At 34.5% G+C, this 25,053-nt stretch overlaps 3 protein-coding genes, 1 non-coding gene and 7 pseudogenes across 17 annotated transcripts; 2 read left to right on the top strand and 9 right to left on the bottom strand.

The window, feature by feature from the left end:
• Positions 1–1,537: 1,537 nt before the first annotated feature.
• Positions 1,538–3,625, top strand: AT2G15020 (uncharacterized protein). Its single transcript, NM_127064.4, has one exon. The coding sequence runs from the start codon at positions 1,764–1,766 to the stop codon at positions 3,342–3,344; it is 1,581 nt and encodes a 526-aa protein (NP_179106.1). The 5' UTR covers positions 1,538–1,763; the 3' UTR covers positions 3,345–3,625.
• An 834-nt stretch (positions 3,626–4,459) lies between these two features.
• Positions 4,460–5,086, bottom strand: AT2G00590. Its single transcript, NR_143639.1, has one exon. It is a non-coding gene; the product is annotated as an uncharacterized misc_RNA (transcript).
• An 886-nt stretch (positions 5,087–5,972) lies between these two features.
• On the bottom strand, positions 5,973–6,177 carry AT2G15017 (annotated as a pseudogene). Its single transcript has one exon.
• Positions 6,178–6,465: 288 nt separating this feature from the next.
• On the bottom strand, positions 6,466–6,650 carry AT2G15016 (annotated as a pseudogene). The gene has a single exon.
• A 305-nt stretch (positions 6,651–6,955) lies between these two features.
• On the bottom strand, positions 6,956–7,140 carry AT2G15015 (annotated as a pseudogene). Its single transcript has one exon.
• Positions 7,141–7,447: 307 nt separating this feature from the next.
• AT2G15014 lies at positions 7,448–7,632 on the bottom strand (annotated as a pseudogene). Its single transcript has one exon.
• A 307-nt stretch (positions 7,633–7,939) lies between these two features.
• On the bottom strand, positions 7,940–8,147 carry AT2G15013 (annotated as a pseudogene). Its single transcript has one exon.
• A 285-nt stretch (positions 8,148–8,432) lies between these two features.
• Positions 8,433–8,619, bottom strand: AT2G15012 (annotated as a pseudogene). Its single transcript has one exon.
• A 1,217-nt stretch (positions 8,620–9,836) lies between these two features.
• On the bottom strand, positions 9,837–10,712 carry AT2G15010 (Plant thionin). The gene is made up of 3 exons (NM_127063.5): positions 10,397–10,712; positions 10,236–10,313; positions 9,837–10,146 (listed from the first exon to the last, which is right to left on the bottom strand). The coding sequence occupies exons 1-3, from the start codon at positions 10,626–10,628 to the stop codon at positions 10,049–10,051; spliced, it is 408 nt and encodes a 135-aa protein (NP_179105.1). The 5' UTR covers positions 10,629–10,712; the 3' UTR covers positions 9,837–10,048.
• A 1,912-nt stretch (positions 10,713–12,624) lies between these two features.
• Positions 12,625–14,233, top strand: AT2G15000 (caspase-6 protein). 7 transcript variants are annotated; one of them, NM_001084422.1, is made up of 4 exons: positions 12,630–12,888; positions 13,061–13,179; positions 13,394–13,457; positions 13,843–14,133. In NM_001084422.1, the coding sequence occupies exons 1-3, from the start codon at positions 12,734–12,736 to the stop codon at positions 13,411–13,413; spliced, it is 294 nt and encodes a 97-aa protein (NP_001077891.1). In that variant the 5' UTR covers positions 12,630–12,733; the 3' UTR covers positions 13,414–13,457; positions 13,843–14,133. The 7 variants fall into 7 exon arrangements, with proteins under 7 accessions (NP_849956.1, NP_001077892.1, NP_001323790.1 ...); NM_179625.3 differs by lacking the exon at positions 13,394–13,457 and having other exon boundaries at positions 12,625–12,888; positions 13,843–14,233; NM_001084423.2 differs by lacking the exon at positions 13,394–13,457 and having other exon boundaries at positions 12,625–12,888; positions 13,061–13,222; positions 13,843–14,233.
• Positions 14,234–14,866: 633 nt separating this feature from the next.
• On the bottom strand, positions 14,867–19,992 carry AT2G14990 (annotated as a pseudogene; the record flags this gene model as incomplete). Its single annotated transcript has 1 exon — positions 14,867–19,992.
• Between the last annotated feature and the right edge of the window lie 5,061 nt (positions 19,993–25,053).

The following is a 25,053-nucleotide window of genomic DNA, read 5'->3' as shown; positions in this document are numbered from 1 at the left end:
ATATAAAGAACCTAAAAAAAAATTTGATGAAAATAACAAACTGGATGTGTAGTTTGGTTGTTTCGTTGTCTCTTGTATGAGTTTTGAAATAACATATTTTAGTTTTGAATTAGCAACAAACAAAGGAGGTGTAGGTAAAGTTGATCAACTTGAGGTCAAGAGTGAGCGAAGATGAAGTTCGTGTAGAAGACGAATATTAGACAATTTTGGGCGTGAGAAAGAAAACCAAAAATTAATTAAAAACCTAAGGAAGAGTATAATAGTCAAAAAGAATGAGAGAAAAATACCTACATGTGTGAGTACATTCAAAAATAACGTTTTTAACAAAGAGACACATTTTTGGTGGTTTTGCCACAATTGATACATGATTGGGATTTTTTTGCAGAGTTTGGCATATTTTGGCTTAAAAACTATAAAAATAGACAATTTTAGATTGGATTTATAAGAATGAGCATTTTTCATTTTGATGGATTGACAATTTTGGCCCTATATGATATCTTCTTCTTCCTCGCATTTTCTCGATTCAACTTCCATCCCATGAGAAAACTAAATCGTTTTTCCCATAAAACAATTTCTAATTACAAACGCTCATTAATTAAGGATAACTAAACCATAAGTCAGATAGTATATAGAGAGCCCAAACAAAAATTAAAAAAAAAGTTTGATAGAAGTTACAAACATGTTGATATAATTTTGAATGTGTAGTTTGGTTATTTCATTGTCTCTTATCTGTGTTTTAAAATTTCAGATTTTACTTTTGAATTAGCAGCAAACAATAAAAATTGAAAAATCAATAAAAGTTGCAACTACACTGAGAAATTTTCAATATAAATAAAACCCAACAAATTTGAGTCTATGCTTTTATATAAAGAGTGATCCGATATTTTAGTGTCCGACTAAGGCCATCTCCATTGCACAAATAATATAAGTGTCTTTAGATTTTAAATGAATAAAATAATAAGTAAATGTCTTTAAGTTAGTGCAGGGAAGGAAATTGTGTCTTTGGGAGACATTAAAGACATGTTTTTAGAGACATCTTTGCTTATGTGGCAATATGTCATTGTTTCTTCTTTTGTTCTTTTATTTTAATCACAACTAAAGACATCCACTTAAATTTGTGCATTGTAGATGCTCTAATCTCTTTAAAATGAATGTAATCGGCCAATAGACTATTCATCGGATTTCCTAATTAATAAACCTAAAACATTTGCATTATTTCAATTGGCCAAATAGAAGTAATTAAATAATTGAAAAATATATTATCAATTGTTTATTTATAATTATGTGATTATGTCGTTTTCAATCAAATATGTTTGTTCTATACTTTATTTATATTAACTCTTTTATGTGATCGAAAAATGAATGTACGTATTCGCATTCCAATCCATGCAACACGTAGCTTATACCACAAACGAGAAAACGTTAAAACTCCACGTCCCTTCCTTGAGACCTCCTCCATGCAAAAAAGAGTGGTCGTGGTTCTTTATAAACCAAATATCCAAATAAGAAAACAAAACTGAATCATTAATGAAGATATTGTAAAGCCACATATTTTTCAGTATGATACGATCCTCATATAATCGATGATCCCTTGGTTGAAGGATCTTTGATTAGTTTAATCTCCTTCATGGCTACTTCTCCACCACACGATCTCTATATAAAATTCTCCACCTCCATTCCTCGCCAAAAAGAATTTTATCTTCCTCTTTTTCCTTCTACTAAAACACACATTTTCCTTAGAAAAATAAACCAAGTCCAAGAAAATGGACCCATGGTCATGGATATGTGAGCTTCCAGAAGATCCTGAGTTCAGCGAGTCTGATTCACACGCAGTGTTTCAGCTCGCTGGCGATTTGACACGTTCGATCAAACTTAGAGCCGAACGGACTTTGGGTTCTGACCAAGAATCTCACTCTCTCACCTTTACAGTTGTAGCAGAGGGTTTTAACCTCCTTAAGTCGTCGACCATTTGGGTCTCCAACACATGTCCCTTGTCGTCGGAGAAACCGTTCCTCCCTCTTGTTCTCCAGCTTCTTCAAGAACTAATCACCCGTTCCCCTACCACACACGACGGCGCGTGCACAAAGTTTGAACAACTTGAAATCAAACCAAGTCCAGTTAGCTGGGTCATGGACTCTCACTCACCTGAATCCTTCTCATCAGTCTTTAATCTAATCCTCCTCACACGCCTCTTCTGGTTGTGTGTGTTTGACGCGCCAAGCGAAGTAGGCTCTTTCTTCTTCCAACACTTACTAGGTCCACACGTGAACGCGCTTACATGTCAACATGCACCTGTCTTACGGACGTTTCTCGTCTCTCTCGGTGTAGACGCCGAGCTTTGTATTGTACGAGCTGCTTCGTATGCCTTATCCAAATGGATGATCTCTAAAGAGATAGGACTTGGGAATCTTGGTTTGAAACAGTTCAGTAGCAGCCTCATGCCACGTCATTCGTTGGGGTTTTCGTATGCCACAGAAGCTCATGGTCTTTGGATCTTGAAAGGTTATTTCCCAATCTTGTCAATGAACGTCACAAATAATAGCTCTAACGAGGTTCACAACAAGATCGTCAAGTTTCCATTCGTAGAGCCTAAAGAAGCTGTCCTACGTTACGCTTTGTCGCATCAACAAGCTGAAATACTAGTACAGTTTGAATACTCCGTTAAGTTCTATGAGAACTACATAAAAGTAAACGCACGTGTAGACAACATACGCATCCACGTCTCGAAGCTAGGGTTTCACAAAGGAGGAGTTGGCGTGGAGAATCAGATAGCGGATTGTTACTCCGAGGAGAGGTACTTCCCATCACGGGTACGGGTCTGGCTCGGGCCAGAACTCGGGTCCAGCCACGTATCGGGGCTAAGTCTAGGAAGGTCAACGAAGAACGAGGAGAGAGATATCGAGGTGACTAGAGTGCTAAAGGGAAATTTCGGAAAAGGTAAAGTGGCTCCGAGAGTCAAGGCAAGAGCAAGAATGGCAACAAAGAGGAAGGTTAAAGATTGGAGAATAGAGCAGGAAAGCGAAGGAAACGCTGCCGTTTTTGATGCGGTGTTGTACGATAGAGAGAGCGGTCAAGAAGTGACAACCGTTAAGCCGAAGCCAAACCAAGAGGGTTTAAAGAATGTGTTTACGAAGAGTGGGGGGATGGTGTTTGGAAGGGATGAGTATGGAGATGAAGTTGGGTGGAGAGTTGGGAGAGAGATGGAAGGAAGTGTGTTGAAGTGGAGACTGGGTGGCAAAATTTGGCTAACTTATTGGCCAAACAAGTTGAACACTTTGTTTTATGAGACTAGATGTGTAGAGTGGTGTGATGAGGTTGATTTGCCGTTGCTTCCTACTTCTTAGAGTCGCAAATAAGAAAAAATATATAGGTACATAAAATAATTGGATATAGGTCATAAATTGGTATATGTGTTTGTAAATATTTACTCTTGAGGTATCTCAAATATTGTTTTCGTATAATTGTCATTTGCATACGCACACCTATAGCTTTATCTGAAATAAATAGCTAACCATTTTGTATGTGTTTGGCAAAAATCTATTGTTGTTCAGCACTAGAAAGTCAATTAGCTTTGTAAGGACCAAATCTTCTTTATAACACTTGCTTTAATTTTTTGAATATCAATTTTTTTTTTTAAATCACTTCAAGAAGAATAATTCTTAGGTTCACCCCTAGGAGTGAATCCTTTTACTCACTCTTTTTCTTTCATCAGCCAATCAGGATATTGACACCTAATAAGAAATAAACATTCACTTAATTATAAAATTTAAATCTTAACCATTCTTCTATAAACTCAAACCGGTATATAATCTCGTTTAGTCACAAAATATAATCTCTAATTTTCCATTGTAAACCCAAACTGGTATCTAAACTCATTTCATTGTAAAATCTAAGCTTTAACCGTTCTTTCTAAACTCAAACCGAGATTCAATCTCGTTTAATTGTAACATTTAAACCTGTTTATAAATTTAAACCTACATTAAAACTAGTTTAACTATAAAATTTAAACCCTTTATAATCTCAAAACAATATTTAATCTCATATAATCATAAAATCTAAACCCTAACCCTCTCTTATAAATCCAAGATGATATATAATTTTGTATTAGTGGCAAGTTAGATTATATAATTAAATAAATTTATTTATTATTTATTAGGTGACAAATTTTAATTGGCTGGAAGAAAAGAGCGTGAATAAAAAGATTCATCCATAAAGACCAAATATTTTTCTAATCTTTACCGTAAATTAAAAAATTATTAACATAATATTTTTTCGATTAAGTCCATAAAAATATGATGTAATTTACTATTAGTGTAGTTTTTGTTTAGTAAATGACTAATGAGGTGATATTTTACAGCTAGTTGAGATATCTAAACACATTTTTGTTTTTTGTCGACCAAATCTTGCATTAAGCAAAGCCCAAAGGCAAGTACAGAAAGTTTGAGCCCAGTGGATACAACGACAATAAACGGCCCATATTAAATAATAATTAAACACAAATTATGATTAAGTAAGTAACGACACGTGTATAGGATGTGTCTTCGCCTAACTACGTGGCGAGGATTGTCGCATCGCCGTCAAACTCGCCGGACATCGCTGAAACTTCGATTAGCCGCCGCCAATGAGTCATGCAGCGATGAGTATCCGCTTGTCTTCTGCCGACCTCGAATCCAACCCAAAAGGACATCGAATCTCTCGGATTGAGAGACAATCACAACTTCAAAAAGTTTCTGTAAAACACCAACTCCGGGGAAGCTCCACCACCGACTACACCCATCTTGATGTAGATCTGAATCCAACGTTGATCTCTCGTTTAGAGCAAAAGACGCGATGAAGATGTTACTCCTCGATCAATTGGAGAAAATAGAGAAATCTTTGAAGAGAAACCGGTGAATCGATGAAAAGCGAGGATGGAGGGAGATCGAATCCCGCTAAAAGCGAGAGAAAAAAGCGGATTTAACCGGTATAAAGATCCGACAGTAAATCGGAATTTATTGATCTCGAAAACGAGAATATATACGATCCAGATTACACCGGAACCAAAAGAAACTACGCCATATCCTTCCTTTCTGAAAGAAGAGAAGAGAGGAAAGTTGGAGGAGAGAGGTTTTTTTTTTTTTCTTCTCTAAAACACATTTAATATAGCTAAAATGATTTAATTATTTATGGGCTATATTAATATTTATGCCTAGATGATCAGAATATTAAGTATCTATGCATGAAAATTGAGTAATTAATCTTCTCTCTTCCCCAATATAATTTCTCACGAAAAAGCCCCTATAAAACCAAAACAAAGTTTATAGCATAAATGCTGGATGCTAAAAATATCCTGAAAGATATCTCCCACCAACATTAAAAACATAAACATATTGTAATCATTATTGATATGTATGGCCTTTAAAAATAATCCTCAAACAATAAACCACAAGTTTAAATAGAAATTATGTGGACTCATTGACTATAAGCAACATTCTGATAACAAATAGTATCGCGATAATCTCGTATATGCTAAAAACGATGATATTTCCGTTAACTTTATAAAGAAAGTCCACAATCAATAGACTACGAGTTTAAAAGGTAGCAATGTTAGTCGATATAACTACTAGCAGATAATTAAGATAATAATTACAATGCCACATGTTGTCCCTTTTACAACAAGAATCAAAGCTAGTAACAAATTCTAATAATAACATAATCACAAAAATCTCTTATCCGCTAAACGCGAGCATATTTGTTTGTAGCCTTTTAAAAATAATCCTCAAACAATAGCCTACGAGTTTAAATGGTAATAATGTTAGTCGATATAACTTCTATCAGATAAGAAAAATAATACTGACGATGCTACAGGTTGTCTCCTTGTGTTTTACAAAAAGAATCAAAACTAATAACACTTTCTGATAACAACCGTATCGCGATAAGCTTCTATCCGCTAACATCAGTATCAGGATAATCTCGTAGGAAATAATAGTACATTGGAACCAACACACAGTAGGAAAAAAAAGTTCATAACCATATCTCCAAGTTCTTCACACCTCTTGCATTCAAAAGACTTTTCTCGTGTTTTACTTCGGATCTCTTCGTAATCTTCTGTGATTCTATAGATCTCACTTTGAGACACTTACAACATTGTGCAGCGTATGAGTCAATTAACGATGTCGTTGGTTTTTGTACACACATGAGATCAAACATAGATTAAGATTTTGACAAACGAATCTTAATGCAAATATAAAAATAAAACATTGTCGATACCTTGTGGGATGTAGCTTGAGTAGTCGTCTTCACCATATTTCAAGTTTTGAGGGAGATGAAAAGTGTTTTTTTTTTGTGGTTTTGGCTTTTTGGTTGAAGTGAAGAGAGAGTAATTATCTCCTTTGGATTTCGTGAACCCCAACAAATTCTCAATAATGATTTGTGTAAATCAAATTAGATACATAAAAAATAAAAATTCTCTAAAATAATAGTACATTGAAACCAACGGACAGTAGGGAATCAAAGTTCATACCCATATCTCAATGTTCTTTACATCTCTTACATTTAACAGACTTTTTTGGTGTTTTACTTCGAATCTCTTCGTAATCTTCTTGTGACTCTATAAATCTCACTTTGAGACACTTACAACATTGTGCAGCGTATGAGTCAATTAACGATGTCGTTGGTTTTCGCTACACACATGAGATCAAACAGAGATTAAGATTCTGACAAACGAATCTTAATGCAATGATAAAAATAAAACATTCTCGATACCTTGTGGGATGTAGCTTAAGTAGTCGTCTTCACCATATTTTAAGTTTTGAGGAAGATGAAGAGAGTTTTTTTTTTGTTTTGGCTTTTTGGTTGAAGTGAAGAGGGAATCATTATTTTCTTTGGATTTCGTGAACACCAACAAATTCTAAATAATGATTTGTGTAAATCAAATAAGATCCATAAAATGAAAATTCTCTAAAATAATAATACATTGGAACCAATACACAGTAGGGAATCAAAGTTCATAACCATATATCCAAGTTCTTCACATCTCTTGCATTCGAAAGACTTCTTTGGTGTTTTACTTCGAATCTCTTTGTAATCTTCTTGTGACTCTATACATCTCACTTTGAGACACTTACAACATTGTGCAGCGTATGAGTCAATTAATGATGTCGTTGGTTTTCACTATACACATGAGATCAAACAGAGATTAAGATTATGACAAACGAATCTTCATTCAATGATGAAAATAAAACATTGTCAATACCTTGTGGGATGTAGCTTGAGTAGTCGTCTTCACCATATTTCAAGTTTTGAGGGAGATGAAGAGAGTTTTTTTTGTGGTTTGACTTTTTGGTTGAAGTGAAGAGGGACTAATTATCTCTTTTGGATTTCGTGAACACCAACAACTTCTCAATAATGATTTGTGTAAATTAAATTAGATCCATACAAAATGAAAATCCTCTAAAATAATAGTATATTGAAACCAATGCACAGTAGGGAATGAAAGTTCATATCCATATCTCCAAGTTCTTCACATCCCTTGCATTCAACAGACTTTTTTGGTGTTTTACTTCGAATCTCTTCGTAATCTTCTTGTGACTCTATAGATCTCACTTTGAGACACTTACAACATTTTGTAGCGTATGAGTCAATTAACGATGTCGTTGGTTTTCGCTACACTCATGAGATCAAACAGAGATTAAGATTCTGACAAACGAATCTTAATGCAATGATAAAAATAAAACATTCTCGATACCTTGTGGGATGTAGCTTGAGTAGTCGTCTTCACCGTATTTCAAGTTTTGAGGGAGATGAAGAAAGTTTTTTTTGTGGTTTGGCTTTTTGGTTGAAGTGAAGAGAGAGTAATTATCTCCTTTGAATTTTGTAAATACCAACAAATTCTCAATAATGATTTGTGTAAATCAAATTAGATCCATAAAAAATGAAAATTCTCTAAAATAATAGTACATTGGAACCATCGAACAGTAGGAGAATAAAACTTCATGACCATATCTCCAAGTTCTACACATCTCTTGCATTTAAAAGACTTTTTCGGTGTTTTACTTCGAATCTCTTTGTAATCTTCTTCTGACTCTAGAGATCTCACTTTGAGACACTTACAATATTGTGCAGAGTATGAGTCAATTAATGATGTCGTTGGTTTTCACTACACACATGAGATCAAACAAAGATTAAGATTCTGACAAACGAATTTTCATGCAATGATAAAAATAAAACATTGTCGATACCTTGTGAGATGTAGCTTGAGTAGTCGTCTTCATCATATTTCAAATTTTGAGGGAGATGAAGAGAGTTTTTTTTGTGGTTTGGCTTTTTGGTTGAAGTGAAGAGGGAGTAATTACCTCCTTTGGATTTCGTGAATACCAACAAATTCTCAATAAAGATTTGTGTTAATTAAATTAGATCCATAAAAAATAAAAATTCTCTAAAATGACAGTACATTGGAACCAACGAATAGTAGGAGAATAAAAGTTTATAACCATATCTCCAAGTTCTACACATCTCTTGCATTCAAAAGACTTTTTCGGTTTTTTTATTTCGAATCTCTTTGTAATCTTCTTGTAACTCTATAGATCTCACTTTGAGACACTTACAACATTGTGCATCGTATGAGTCAATTAACGATGTCGTTGATTTTCGCTATACACATGAGGTCAAACAGAGTTTAAGATTCTAACAAACTAATCTTCATGCAATGATAAAAATAAAACATTGTCGATACCTTATATAGGATGTATCTTGAATAGTCATCTTCACTATATTTTAAGTTTTGAGGGAGATGAAAAGAGGTTTTTTTTCTGGTTTGGCTTTTTGGTTAAAATGAAGAGGGACTAATTATTTTCTTTTAAGATGTTTGTTTCACTCAATAAACTCGTATGTTAGAGCAAAGTCTTTATTGCAATAGCATTTAAGTTGGATTTAAATCATATAAGTTGTATCTAATCAAGTACTAATACAAAAACGTTACAGAAGAGATTTGATCCATGAAAATTGATTGAATATATTAATTGAGAAGTAATTGACAAAATATTAGATTCATAAAAATTGATTAAATATATTAATTGAGAAGTAATTGGGAGACGAGGGCAGGTGTTGAAATTATATGATGCTAAATGTCATGCAAAGTTAGAAAAAACATTGTGTATTATTAATGACGTTTGACCAAAGAACTCATTTTTCCAAAAAAAATTTCATTCGTAGAGCAATCTTACATTTTGAGAGGCTTTGTAATTTTCTTTTTAGTTATATTTGCTAGCGCTTTCCCCTTATCGAACACTTTTTGTATGCTTCTCGTAATTTTCTTTCAAGAAAACATTCATCAGCATTCAACAAAAAGAGAGATGGTCATATGTTACGCTTTGTCGCACAAACAAGCCCAAATACTCGTGCGTTCGAATACTCCATTAGGGCCCACGAGAACTACATAAAAGTGAATGCACGTGTGGACTACATCTGCATCCATATATTCCACAAATGAGTATTTCTTTTTTGTTTAATTGTTTAGAAAAAAAAAACACATATTAAGAAAACATATTAAATGTCGATTATAAATGTATTATTTTTAATATTTTACAATTTTTTATAACTCTAAACCAATGATAATTAACTATTTTTCATAAAAATTACAATTCACCAATACTAACCAATAAATATTACATGGAAAATTTAAAAAATCAATCTTTTAAAAACAATTTTTTTTTCTAAACAATCAAACAAAAAGGGAATAAAGGTATCTTTTGGGAATATCTTTTAGAAGAGTATCTTTTTTGCTGACCCTTTTAAACTAGGGATTTACTAGTCTTACTCCAAAAAGATACTTCTCCACGTACACATGAATTGAATACCGCTTAGGTAATAACAAGTAGAAGAGAGATATAATTTAGATATCGATAACTCTCTACGATACGTAAAAAAACCGGAAACAATTTATTAAACAGTACTAGCACCATAGTCTAGCACGTTTGACACATACACGACAATTATTGTATGAAAACAACACTTTTACACTTTTAGTGATCATGACCACCCCTTTACTTGTTTATGCTTGACTGCTTTTTTACACAGTTTCAACTGCGGTTTTAGATCCTTTAGTGCATATAGTAGAACATGCCTTGGTACATCGTTCAACCGCGACATTCACTTTTCCACTTGTGTCTGATCACCGAAACAAAACTAGAATGATTTCTTTAGTAATAATAGTAATAATAGTAGTAGCAACTATGCATTTGGAGAGCTTGCTTTACCAAGTTTTTGGAGACTCGTTAAGGCACCACACAGAGAGGATACACACCCCAACTTACAATATACATTGACAACATCACCTTGCATCAAAAATGAAATCTTGATCCATCCTCTAACAAATGTAACTTAATAAAGCATATAACCAAGTGAGTTCAGTTTTTACCAGAGTTTGTGAGACTCCCGTAAGGAAAACCCGAAGGGCAATAACCCACGTAAGTGTCTCGGCATCCACTTTCAGCTGAACAAAGTATCTGCAAATTTCCTTCTGAAATGCAATCTTCAAACTCCTTCCTAGTTGACTGGCTCGGGCAGCAAGTTTTTTGTGCTTCTACTTGAATTTGCGAGATGACCAGACCCATTACGAGTACACTGAATATCACAGTTTTGCCTTCCATCTTTTGATTGATTACTTGTAATTTGATAACAAAGTGTATATTTAGAGAAAACACTTTTAGTCTTTTAGTTATAAGCTATGTATTGGTCAAAACTAGACTGACTTAAAATACTACTTCTAGAATTTGCCACGACAAGCTTCATTTATGTAGGGCTCTCTATAGAGTCTACACGATAACTGTCACATGCATGGCTGACCAATTTACTATGCACCTACCCATTTTTTTAATTTAATGGCGTTTCTCTAGTATCTTTTTTTTTTTGGAAAATTTAGTTGAAGCTTAGTTCGAGTGTCTAATTTGCCGATCTCTCACTCGATGAAAAGGAAATGGATGTTATTATTTTCGACTACACCGAGCTTCCCTAATCGGAAACTGAATCTCCAACTCCTTAATTTGTTTAACTAGACCAAATTAACTTTATTATCATGTCAATTTTATAGAGCAAACAAAAAAAAATGGTTTTTCTAGAGCATATATAATTTTTATTACTTTGATTTTAACTTGAAGACAACTTCACTACATCACTACAAATATATAAAATATTTTAATTATATGTTTTGAGAGTTCTTACATAATATCTAGGTTACAATATTATAATCAACTAATTCTATAAAAATACTTTAGATTTTTTTTTATGTTTAAAGAGGTGGAAAATGGTTTTAGAGAATTTGTAGACTTTTTAAGGAGCCGGAGATGTTGATATTTTAGAGAAAACTCTAGAATTTGGATTATTGTCCCAATAATTAAACTTGATGTAAAAGAAAGTTTAAATTTAGACAACTAATCTGTTCGTTTGTTCGCCTCTTGCAGTTGCGGCAAACGTTACCGCAGGTTGTTGTTCGTTTCATTATTCTAAATTTAGTAACATGGTTTTTGTGGCTACGTTTAGTTTTACAAAATTCGGAAGAAATTGGAAATATGTATCCGTTGGTTACAACTTCAAAAATATACATCCTCTATATACTAATAATGAACAAATTTCATCCACTCATACCATTCATGCACAAATTTCAGGTCGATGTCCAGATTTCCAAATGGAATAAAAAGGAAGAGAAAGGAAGCCATACGAGGAGAAATGAAACACAAGTAACATCAAACCCTTACATACGAGAGAAGCCGAAGAAGACATAGTTGATTCGTCGTCGTGGAGCAAAACAAAACCTTAACGTTTCCATCGATGTTCTTGGCAAGAGATGCATGAGAGAAAGTCTAAAATTCCCAAAACACCACTTCTGTTTTAAAAGTTACACCTATGGGTGTCAAAATGGTTACCCAACCCAACTCTACTCATTACCAAATGAGTTTACAGTGGCATCTTCAACTCATCTCTAGTTTTTATCTTTATACTCTATTTTTGTATCTATTTCTTCTTTTAACAAATAGATATCTCTATTTTTGAGGAACCAGTGGAGTAAAAATAGATATTTATATATTTTTTTTTTATATTTAGAAAAAAAGTAGAGACAACCACTGGAGATGGTCATTATAAGTTGACTCAATTTATCTAAGAAATGAGTTCAGACAACCCATGAACTCATTTAATTTAATGGGTTAAATTGTTGAATGGGTTGATCCATTAATATAATAAATAAAACAATAATTCATAATAATATGATCATCATTACTATTATTTGGTGGAATTTGCGAATTTACATTTCTGGCCGGGAAATTACGGATTTACGTTTTTAGCGAAAAATTGTAGATTTCGTTTTTGGTTTAAATTTGTGAATTTTTTTGACGGATTAATTGCGAATTTAAGTTTTTGACGAGAAAATTACGAATTTTTGTTTTTTGGCGGAAAAATTGTAAATTTTATAGATGAAGTTGAATTGAGTTGATACATGAATCTTGTACCATTTTGACACTCTTACTTACCACAAAAATAAAAATATTTTATGAAATAACACTATACATCGATCAGGACTATATTGTGCCTAGAATGGCGATTATAGATATGGGCTTCAGCCCAATAAATATAATCATCCACTACGATGCACCATACTGAACTTCCGTACAACCAAACACATCGAGAGCTTCTCTCTATTCATTTCCCTAAACCCTAGCAAAAACCTCTCTCTCTCTCTCAATTCACTTCTCCTCCTTCAATGGCTTGGCGCAACGCAGGATCTGCCGCTCGTTCTTTCGTCTCCGCCACCGCAAGATCACCATCTCTCCGTTCTCCCACCACGGCGCTTCCTCGCCTCCGTCCTCCTCAATCCTCCTTACCTAGCCGTCGCTTCACCTTCTCATCACCTTCCAGGTTCGTGAACCTAACTCCTTCACAGTCTCTTTATCAAATTTCAACAAAATCCAATCAATTCAGTGAGAATTAAAAATCTTCGTATCTCGATTTTGAAAATTTTGAGATTCGTAGCTTCCTTAGATCTCTAATTGGAAAGAATCTGATGTTGATTTGTGAATATCTTCTTCAGGAATCTAGGAGCACTTGGTTGCACACAGTCGTTCTTGCCTCTGTACAGTGTTGTGGCTACTTCTCAACTCACATCTCACCTTAACGTTAACTTGCGAGCTTTCTGCGAGCTGTCTAACGGTACCTTCCAACGCACTTGTCAAGATCGCTAGTAGTCCTCTTTGTGAGTGTTTTACTTTACTTAGGTTTCTTATAGGATTATTTGGGAGATTAGTCTGCTAAGTTTCTTGTTTAACACTATGGAGCTTCTTGTGCATTGATGTTGGTCGTTACCGTTCTTTGTTTGAGTTGGATTAAGTTGTTTTTGTGAATGGTTTGGGTTTGGGATTGATAGGAATTGGAAAAGATGGGTGATGCACTCGGATTTTACGTCGCTGGCAAGAGAATGGTGCTGCATTGTAGGTTTCTTATCAGTATATGAAGATTAGACTCTGTTTCCTTTTGCATTGTGTTGGCGGATTAGACAAAGCAAAGCTTTTCTTAGCACTGAATAACAAACATTTTGTTCATTTAAACAGTCTGTTTGATACTTTGATTTGGCATAATGATGCACATTTGTTGCTTTTGATTCGTATAGAATATGGTTTATACGACAACTTTGGTTTTGTTTCATTGTACTGCCTTTGAGTTGTCTTTGGTTATCATGAAAAGAATGTTAGGTTCCGTGAAATCGATAACGAGAGAATAAGTCGTAAAATGATACACAATGATGGCGAAGAAGAATGAATCTTCTTCTCTCAGGGTCTTGTTTGGATTTGTAATTTTGGTTGTAACTTGGCACAGGTACTTGAAGAGGCAAAAGAGTGTAATTTCACTGCGCATGCGTGAATCAGTACTTTGAAGGGATGTGAGATCGAAATTGTGGGATTACCTCAGCAAAAACTTGCTTATTGTGTTGCCTTTTTTAGAAGTTTTAGTTTCACAATGTGTGGATTTATTAGTTGTAGAGCTTTTCGTATGCTTGGCACAATGGTTTTTTCTCAGAGAACCTTTTTTTGTTTTGGAGAAATGCATAGCAGCATTAATAAGTGTATTGGATCAGAACTGAAACAATGTTGTTACCGATTCATTCTCTGTTTTCTTCTCGTACCATAATCTTGCTGCAAAATACACTAGAGATCAATTCTAACAATGTTCACGCACATTGTTCTGTAAAATAGGATAATGTTTTGCAAATCTAAACTCTAATTGGAAAAGATTTTGATCTATATATTAAGAACAAGACTTGGGTTCACCCCTAGGGGTGAATCCATTTGTTCACCCCTAGGGGTGAATCCATTTGTTCACCTCTTTTTGCATTAACCAATAAAAATATGCCATGTCAAATCCTACTTAAATACGTAAAAAAATTAAATTTATAATTATAATCCAAACCGATATATAATCTCGTTTAATTACAAAATCTAAACCCTAATTCTTCTTTATAAACCCAAACCGCCATTTAAACTCATTTTAATCGTAAAAAAAACTAAACCCTAATCGTATTTTTTAAACCCAAACTGACATTAAATCTCGTTTAATTGTAAAATCTAAATCTGTTAATAAACCTAAACCAATATTTAACCCGTTTAATCATAAAATCTAAACCCTAATCGTACTTTCTAAACCCAAACCGATATTTAACCTCGTTTAATCATAAAATCTAAACTCTCATCGTACTTTCTAAACCCAAACAGATATTTAACCTCGTTTAATCATAAAATCTAAACTCTGACCTTTTCAAATAAGCCCAAACCGATACATAATTTCGTTTTTGTGGTAAATTAGATTTTATATATTTTTTTTTTTTCCAACAAACAGAATTTATTTATATGAGTAAATCTTTACGAAGAGAGTTCTTGAGCCAAAGTGGCTGATAACCAGAATTCGATTGAAACCTGTAACACGAATAAAGTGGAGAAGCTAAGAGGTGAGCAGTATTATTACAAAGTCTATTGGTGAATGTGAAAACCACATTAGAAAATCTTGATGCCCAAAAATCCACATCTCGGAGAAGACTGGTTATTTCACATCTAGAATTTGCACCATTGATTGCCTTGATAAGGATCTCACAATCACCTTCGAACTTAACACACTTATACCCTCGTACCCATGCTTGTTGCATTGCGATTAATAACGCTTTTGTCTCCGCTTCCAAAGCAGTGGTAACGTTTTGGACTATTGATGATCCCCAAGCCTTCGCTAATCCCGCATGATCACGTATGATCCACCCTCCTGTACTATGAGTATTATTACCCGTGAAACCCGCATCGAAATTGCACTTTACTAAAGGAAACACCGGTTTCTTCCACCGCACGTTTGCCCTCTGTGATGATCGTTTTAAATCGGAAGCTTCCTCTCTTCGGTTCACATCTTGTAACCATTCATTGACTTCTGCTTCAGTTTGTGTCACAACCCTTGAGCAACTTTCATTGAACTTATTAAACACAAGATTATTGCGTGCTTTCCATAACCTCCATATGAGCCAAAATGGGGCTAACCTTTGCTCTGTATTAAGAGTATTGCTTGAAAACGAGTTGATAAGGAAAGAAATATTCTCCTCTGTGTCTTGAGAGAAAGTATGACCCGGTAACCAAGGGAAGTTTGATAGACTCCAAATTGACGCAGCATAAGGACACGTAAATAATACATGGTTTATCGTCTCTTCTTCAGTTGGGCATCTGGGGCAGTGTGGATCGATGTCCATTCCTCGAGTGAGAAGTCGCGAGCGTGTTGGTAATGCTTTTCAAATTGTACGCCAAAGCATGTACTTGATTTTTGGAATAATAGGGAGTTTCCAGAGCTTGTTCTTAATTTTCACTGAACCATAAGGCATCGCTGGTCTAAGTTGAGTATTCGTTGGGTCATTAAAGAGAAACCAATACCCGGACTTAACTGTATAATCCCCAGAAGGAGAGTAGTTCCAAACTATCTTATCTTGATGCACTGTCCTGGAAAGATGATGGTTCATAACAAAACGGTGGTCGTCGGGACTAACAAGCTGAGAAATGAGATGTACGTTCCAATACCTATGCGAACCATGAGTTGAGATTAACGTATCCACCGTGGTATCCAATGTAGGAGTGACGACGTTGAGAGGTCGTGGAGGGTGCGACGCAACAAAATTATCTTGACTGATTCGAATGGTTTTGCCATCTCCGACAATGAATCTGCTTCCTTTTTTAATTACATCCAAACCCGCAAGCATAGAAGTCCATCCGTAAGATTGATATCTCTGCCTTTTAGCGTCAAGAATAGAGTCTTCTCTAAAGTATCTTGCTTTTATTATTGGGGCAAATAAAGAATTTGGGTTGTTAATGATCCGCCATACTTGTTTTGCAAGTAAAGCATCATTGAATTTAGCCAAATCTCTAAACCCTAAACCACCTTCCTTTTTCGAGTATTGTAATCTCTTCCAAGCTATCCATGGTATTCCCTTTTTCTTTGCATTCTTTTCCCACCAGAAATTCATTAAGAGAGCTTCAATCTCCGAAACGATATTCAATGGTAATTTGAAGCAAGACATTGCATACACCGGCATCGACATCGCCAGTGATTTTACCATAATTTCTTTTCCTGCCGGTGATAAATATTTCGCACTCCAACTGGATGTTCGTTTCTTTACTCTTTCAATGATATAGTTGAACATGTCTCGTTTTTTCCGCCCAAATTGCTCCGAGAGCCCAAGATATTTTCCACCTCCACCATGACTTTGAATACCAAGAATGTTTTTGAGACGATTTTGAGTGGTGCCATGTACTCGTGAACCAAACGTTATCATTGATTTGGACATATTAAGTTTTTGGCCCGAATAGTACTCATAAACATCAAAGACATCCTTTAAAGCTTGGCAGTTTCGGACATTAGATTGGCAGAAAAAAAAAGAGTCATCCGCAAATTGTAGATGAGTAACACCAGGAACACCATTACCAATTCGGATACCTCGAATATCCCCTTCCGCTACTCTGTTTTTAATAAGATGGCTTAGTATATCAGCACATAGAATGAAGAGATCTGGAGATAAGGGATCTCCTTGTCTTATTCCACGTTGTGGTTCAATTGTGCCATGAGGTATGCCATTCACTAAAACTGAGTAGTTGACTGATTTCACTGCTCCCATTATCCATTTGATCCATGTCTCGCTGAAACCAAATAGTCTCATCGTTGTTTCCAAAAAATTCCACTCCACTCTATCATACGCCTTGCTCACATCTGTCTTAACCGCTATATAGGATTGAGAGACTCGTTTCCTTGTTTTAAGAGAGTGCATCATTTCGTGTGCGATCATGACGTTATCATTAACTAACCTTCTCGGGATAAAGGCAGCCTGAGAGTCTGAAACAATTGCATCTAGATGGCCTTTTAGTCGTTCTACAAGACATTTAGAAATAATCTTGTAGAGAACATTACATAATGCAATGGGGCGATAGTCAGAAAGTGTTTCAGGGTTTGTAATTTTAGGTATCATACATATATTTGTGTGATTTATTGATTGTTTCATGTATGAAGTCCTGAAATTTTTTTTAACCTCTTTTATCACATCCGGACCAACAATCTCCCAACAAGACTTATAGAAACGAGCTGTTAGACCATCAGGACCCGGTGCTTTGTCATCTCCTATATGACAAATGGTGTTATAAATTTCCAAATCACTGAAGTCCTTTGTGAGATCGTCATTTATTTGCTCTGTCACTGTAGGTTTGAAATCCGCAAAATCAATGATTGAAACAGGACGACCATTGCTCTCATAAACCTTTGTAAAGAACTCCTGAGCATGAACCCCTATCTCTTTGTCACCCCGATAAATCATTCCCTCCTCATCCTTAATTGTCAGTAAACGATTCACAGAAAATCTTGTTTTGGTACAAGCATGAAAAAATTCTGTGTTGCAATCTCCTTCTTTCATCCATTGGTTTCTACTTTTTTGTTGCCAATATCTCTCTTCATCACGGTAAGCAACGGTGAGCTCTCTCTGTATATGTGATATAGTTCGTCTCTCCGTTCTATTAACACTTGACATAGCTTTATCTAGAGCCGCTTGGAGTTGGTTTATCCGGATTCGGGAATTCAAATTAGACTTATGTTTCAATTGTGCCATCGCCTGTCTGCAGGTCCTTACTTGATCCGGAAGTTGTTTTCTCTGACCATTGATCGCCTTATTCCATCCAGCTTTGACATATGTTTTGAAGTGTGGCACCTCAAGAAGTCGTTTGTCAAAACGAAATGGTCGCATCTTTCTTGTTTCAGTTTTTTCGAGAGATAGGAATAATGGTTTGTGATCAGATCCTGTGAACTCAAGAAATTCCAATTCAGCAAAGGGGAATAAGGCTGCTCCTTCAGAGTTGATGAACGCTCTACCTAAGCAACACTTCACCGTATGAGAGTGCCGCTCCCCCACCCATGAGAAACAGTCTCCTATTGAACGAATATCCTCTAAATCACAAGTGCTAATCATATTTCTGAAACCTCTAAAAGTCCACTCATCTCTCTGCGGTCCCCCAATCTTTTCATTGTTGGATAATATCTCATTAAAATCTCCTATCAAAATCCATGGATCATTGCGTGATTGCGTTAAATTTTCAAAGTGAGTCCATAAGCTATGTCTTTCACTTTGACATGGATGACCATACACACAAGACAAATAGAAGCTGATATTATTGATAAAGATATGTACATCGATATGGCGATCATCTTGATAAAGATTGGACAAACGCACACTATCCTTCCACAACAAGGCCAAGCCACCACTATGACCTTGTGGGGGTTGATTTATTACATTGGGAAACCCTAACACACTTGCTAAATTACTAATAACTTCACACTTGTTTAAAGTTTCAATCAGAAATAAAACATCAAACTTAAATACTTTACATAAATTACTAAGTCGCGATTGAGTCAGCGGCACCCCAATGCCCTGACAGTTCCAAGATTCGATCCTCATGGGGGCTGTGGGGGTATCAGGCCCCCCGCGCCTCCGTCCATTGAAAGTGGTGAAGAGACAGATGTTCCAAGACTCACTTTCTTATCTTTCTTGCGAATATGTCCTAGGACAGCCGACTCTTCTGCTGCTTCAGCCTGGTTGTAGAGCACTTCGAAACTGACTCGCTTCCTCTTAACAAATGGAAAACCTGTTGTGGCATTGTCAGATACTTCCTCTAGAAGTCCAGCCTCCCTTTGATCCATCAATGTTTCCCGAACGTGTTTGGCATGGAGGTATCTCAGTCTCTCTGCAGTCAACTCTGTGTCCTCAAAAGCGCTCGCCAAGTCAGATGGAACAGAACTTGAGGATCCCTCCTGCTTCACACTTGTGGCACCGGCGTTGTGTCCTTGTAAACCCGGAATCAAAGTGGCAGGATCAATGCTAGGCAAAGAATCCTCTGCAGCCATATCATCTTCATCATGTCCTTGATCATGATTGTCATCATCGTTGTCATCATTCACGTTTACAGGGACATACTCTTCGAAGGACAAATCGCATTCCTTCACATCATGTTTGAGAGACCCACACTTTGTACATAAATTTCGAAGCCTTTCAAATCGAAACTTGATGATGGTGTTCTCATTTTCCTGGAATTGAAAGTTCCTCTGGAAACGGAGAGGATCATCAAAGTTCCATGCCAATTTGACCGTCACAAAACCCATTTGATTTGCATTTTCATCAAAATCCACATCCGTAACATGGCCTAGTCTGCTTCCAACTACCCTAGCCATTGCATTAGTCAAGTAAAGAATTGGGATACCTTGTATTTGAACCCAAAATGGTATTATCTTCATTTCACTCTCCGTGATGTTTGGAAACCAGCGGTGAACAGACAGCATCCAGTCATTGAAGGACCAAGGACCGCGTTGAAGAACCATATTCATCGACTCTTCATTACGAAACTTGAATTGAACCTTTGCGTTCCCAACGATCCGTTCAACACATGAATCAACAAGACCCCAAACCCTTGGCATTTGGCCAATTAAAGCACGCAGATTTTGCTTCCTCGGATTCACCGTTGTAACAATCAAAGAGAACCGGTTCACTGACGCCGCTTGGGAAACAAACTCCGGCGATAGAACAATTGGGACATCATCAACACCCAAATCAAGGTCTTGAATAGATTTTCAGAGGAAATCACTCATGATCGATAGTGGTTTAAACTCGAATTGATAGAACAAAGAAAGAGAGAACAGAATCGGATGAACACAGTGGTTATATAGGAGAGGCTATGGCGGTTTTAGTTGGTGGTTACTTCCCAAAAAAGAGGGAAGAGAGTAACTGTCATTGATTTTTGACAGATTAAAACCGCCAATGAAGATCCCGACATCAAATCCGTGATCTATCCTGGTCAAAAAAGATCTCCGATGGAGAAAAACAGAACGGCGAAAATGGCCCAGAGAGTCGCCTTTCGAGAGAGGCATTCCTTTTTCAAAAAATTTATGGTTTTTTTAATTAAATTAATTTTATTATTATTATTAAGTGTTAGATTTTAATTGGCTAAAATAAAGGGGGTGAATATAAGAATTCACCCCTAGGGGTGAACCCAAGTATTTTTCATATATTAATTGTTAAGTAGATATTAAGAATTAAATATGTAGAACTAATATTGGATAGGGAATTGAAAATTAGAAATTTTGGGAGTCTGAAAGATGTGGTCATGTGGATATCCTCCAATGAATCTTAATCAGTCAATACCTTGGTTTTAGAGAGAACATTTTTGGTTAACATTATATGAAATCATGTCGATATTTGGTTAAATATAAATATTAGTCATCGGTTCTTCGCTTGTTCCTATTCTTCTGAGGTATGGCTTTCTTTTTTCACGAATTCTGGTTTAACTCCTCCTGCTTTTTTTGAGGACATTGTTGCTTGGGTTCGTTTTTCTTCCCGAAACAAGAAGACTCGGTCCATTCGTAAGATCATTTTTCAAGCATTTCTTTACAAATTGTGGAGAGAAAGAAATTCAAGGCTTCACATTGTTGTATCAAAACTGGCTCGGTTACTTGTTAAGGAAATTCAACTCCTATTTCGAGCAAAGCTTGCAGGCCTAGACCGTCAGTTTATCCAGAACAGAATTAGTCCGTCTTCAACCTGCTAATTCATTTAAGACCTATCTTGCTTCATGGTTTCGCTCCTTTCAGCGATAACGAGTCCTATCTTTGCGTCATTGATCTTCATCTATTGCTTTGCTTTAGTTTGTTGTCTTGTTTTTCGATTTCTTTGACCTTTTTCATTTTCCGGATCAAAATTATAATTTTTAAATGGTAACTTGTTTTTAAGGCATCAGAAAAATGAATAAAGTAAGTTTTTTATAAAAAAAATATTAGTCATCGGTGACTATTTAGTAGATATCTAAACAAATAAAAATTAAAAATTAAAAATTAAAAAGGAGGAGAGAGAATAAAACTAGTATACTCACTAAATACCCTCCTGCCGTATACCATCTTTTCATTGGCTTATTTATTTTTAAAATAAAATTTCAATGTTATTTAATTAATTAATACTGAAATAACAATATTGATTGTTAAGAGACCCCCCCAATCGATGGAGATACTCTTATGGAATAATGAAATGGCATCCTTGTTGTGGTCACTTAATCAAAATAAAATAAAAAATAATCAGAGTCTCTAACAATAAAATAAAAAATAATTAAAATAATTAAAAGGTAAGAGTAAGAGGAAAGAGAGGTTCTAAAACCAACCTTATCAGTAATTTCTTAATTGATTCTTACCAATTAAAAAAAAAAAGAAAAATAATTAAAACTTAAGAGAAAGAAGAGAGAGAAACGAAAAAATCTCTTAGCTAAGAGACATAATAACAAACTAAGAGACACTTTATAGTTTAGTTATTGGTTTATTTAACTGTAGAATTAAAATATTAGTATTTTTATCTCTTAAGAGATTTTCATTATATATCCACGATAATGATGCTCTAAGAGCACGTCTAATAGATGTCCCTTATGGGTTTCTTAGTGTAATAGGCCCTTTAGAAGGTCCAAAATTAAATACAAAATGTGAAAATAGATTAGGGCCGCTTCCAATCGAAGAGATTTTGTGACACTTCAGGGACGCATACGTGGCCAAATATGATTGGCCCTTAAAATTTTGTCGACAAACCTAAATTCTTACACGTTTGTGGTTTATTATTTTTGGCATTCGCGTATTTGGTTTCTCTCTTCATCGGAGAGTCCGACGGCGATTGTTTCTCTCTCCGACATAGATCTGTGTCGATTGTCAGCTTGAAGAGAACAAGACGGCGATTGTGTGGCGATCCGTATCCATCGACGGCGATAGTGTGTCGATCCATCATCGATCCAAATCGGAGAGTTTGAAGTTCGAAATCGGAGAATTTATTGATACTCATCTCCAATCTCTTCTAAAGATATGATTCATTCGATTAGCTTAGGCTGGGATTAGTGCAATACTTGGATTTAACTATTTCAGTTGTGTTCTTGAATGAAATGAGTATGGTTTTATGAAATGAGTTTGGACTTTACTTATTACTTTGTGGATCGGCTAATTAGTTTGGTCTTTATGAAATAAGTTTGGACTTTAGTAATTACTTTGTGTTTCGGCTCATGAGTTTGGCCTTTCTGAAATGAGTCTAGACTTTAGTTATTTCTTTGTGTTTTGGCTAATGAGTTTGTACTTTAGTTATTACTTTGTGTGTTGAGCTAATGAGTTTGGTCTTTATGAAAAGAGTTTGGTTTTTATGATAAGTTGTGTTTCAGTTGTTTTTAGGCTAATTAATGAGTTTGTGTTTTATATAATTTAAGTGTTTAAGTTGTGTTTTATGCTTTAAGTATTATGTTGTGTTCTTGTGTTTAAGTTTTCTAACTTGTGTTTGGTTTTATGAAATGAGTTTTGAGTTATAGAATCTAGAAGATTTGAGACATCACTTGTACAAGAAGACACCACAAGTTTTGAAGTACATTAGGTAAATAGTTAGTATTTTTATTGAATGCTAACTATAAACAAGAAGTGTGATAAATGCATGTTAAGTAGAACTATTTCAACTTGTTTAGATTATGTAAAAAAAATATGATGTCTACATCATACTTAAGTCTCTTTTTATTGAATGTTTGGTTGGTTTACCATTAGGTTAAAGTCTAATGCTAGTCATTGATTGCTCTATGTAATCAATGCTTTGACTTAACATATAACCACCACTTACAAGAGTAAGTTCACTCTTGAGCATGCTTAAAGGGAGGTTAGGTTTGATCAGAAGTGGTGCGTCTATAATGCTCTAAATGGACCAGCCAAGCGAAGGAAACAAGATGAATTCACAGGAGATCATAAGACAGTTAATCTTGAAGGAGATCAAACTCGCCCCAGGTGTAAAAACTCTTATTTAAGAGACGGTCTCAAAAACTTTTATTAGTAGTCCATCTTTTTTTTGTTTTTTTGTTTTTTTTTTTTAGCAAAGTTTAGTAGTCAATCTATATTAAAAAAAATTAGAATATAATTATAAGATTAAACTATTACTCCATATGTTCATTTTTAATTGATTTTCTAGAAAAAAATACACAAATTAAAAACATATTAAAACTTATCATAAATGTATTAGTTTTTGTGATTTAGATTTTTCTATAATTCTAAACCAATAATATTCAATTATTTTTCTTGAAATTTAAAATTCATCAATAATAACTAATAAATAGTGTATAAAAAACCTAAAAAATTAAGTTTTTTGAATTTTTGAAAGAATTTGTGTTTCTAAAATATAAGAAACATTAGGAATATTATTTTTTGGTTTTTTAGGAACTCTCATAGTCCCGCCGTTCGAGGTGGTCTTACAAATCTCCACAAGACTCTTTTTCTTCCTCATTTTAGAGGATGAATTTTTTTTTTTCTGCAAACTGAATTATATTAATGAACTTGAATCTGTACAAAGGAGTTTTTGAAGCCACATTGGCTTATTCCCAGACTCTGAGTGAAAGTTTTGATATGATCGAAAATCTACAAACTGTAGATGGCATCATCGTCTTTTGAATAACTAGTCTTCTTTACAAATTTGGATGACTTTCATTAGCTCTTAAGAAATGTTTTATCTTTCTAGATCATTATCTTAATATTCCTCCTTTTTTTTTTTTTTTTTACTCCAAGCATGAGTGCATGACCGTGGCTCGTACTATTATAATCATCTTGTTAAAAAAAACAAAAACAAATCAAGAACGAAAATCAGCATTTATAATTTTGAATACAAGTAAAGTTATATGGTTTATTGTATCAAGTTTTTTCCGACAATATATTGAGAAGATAAAAGCAATAATATTTTCTTCACATAACTAAAGGAAATCAAAATTTATACTTCATCTCTTCATTTTAAATGATATCTAGACATACTACTCACAAATTAAGAAAAGTTACAAAATACCTATATCATCAGTCTGCTATATTTTTTTTTATCAAAACTAATATATTTTGCATTTAAATTTTAGAGTATTGCTTACATGAAAAAAAATATTTTGTTTAATATATTTGAATTTGAAACAACTCTTTCTGTTCTTTTTCATTTGATATTTTAGGAAGAAATTTTGTCAAAATTAGATAATATTTTCAACTTTCAATCAAAATTAATTAATTTTTTAATCGGTTCGATGATTTTTATATTCTGCATATTATTTTTTTATTGGTTGAATTATATCTAAGTACATAAAAAATGATGTTTTAGGTTAAAAATAAACAAAAATTAAATGTTTTTTTTTTAATATGTGTGCATTATCATAAAACATCAAATAAAAAATAATGGAGGGAACATATATTTTGATTGTAACGAAAACAAATAAAAAAAATTCCAATCTAGTTGCAATTGGTCAAAGAACATAAAACAGCTTTGAATGATTAGGGGAGGTGTAATAACTAATCAACCCAATAATTTCGTAAAAATATTTAATTGAATCATATAGTATTCTTTTTCTTAAATATTACGATGCCTGGTTGTACGTAAACTTAGAAGAGTACGGAAACTCCTTCGTACAAAATTCTTTTCGCGTCATTGGTCATATTTTCTGAACATTCAATAATCTTTTA

Source organism: Arabidopsis thaliana, chromosome 2 (genome assembly GCF_000001735.4).
Source record: "Arabidopsis thaliana chromosome 2, partial sequence".
NCBI classification, from domain to species: domain Eukaryota; kingdom Viridiplantae; phylum Streptophyta; class Magnoliopsida; order Brassicales; family Brassicaceae; genus Arabidopsis; species Arabidopsis thaliana.
Note: the sequence above shows the minus strand (reverse complement) of the source record. Positions and strands in the feature narration are given on the sequence as shown.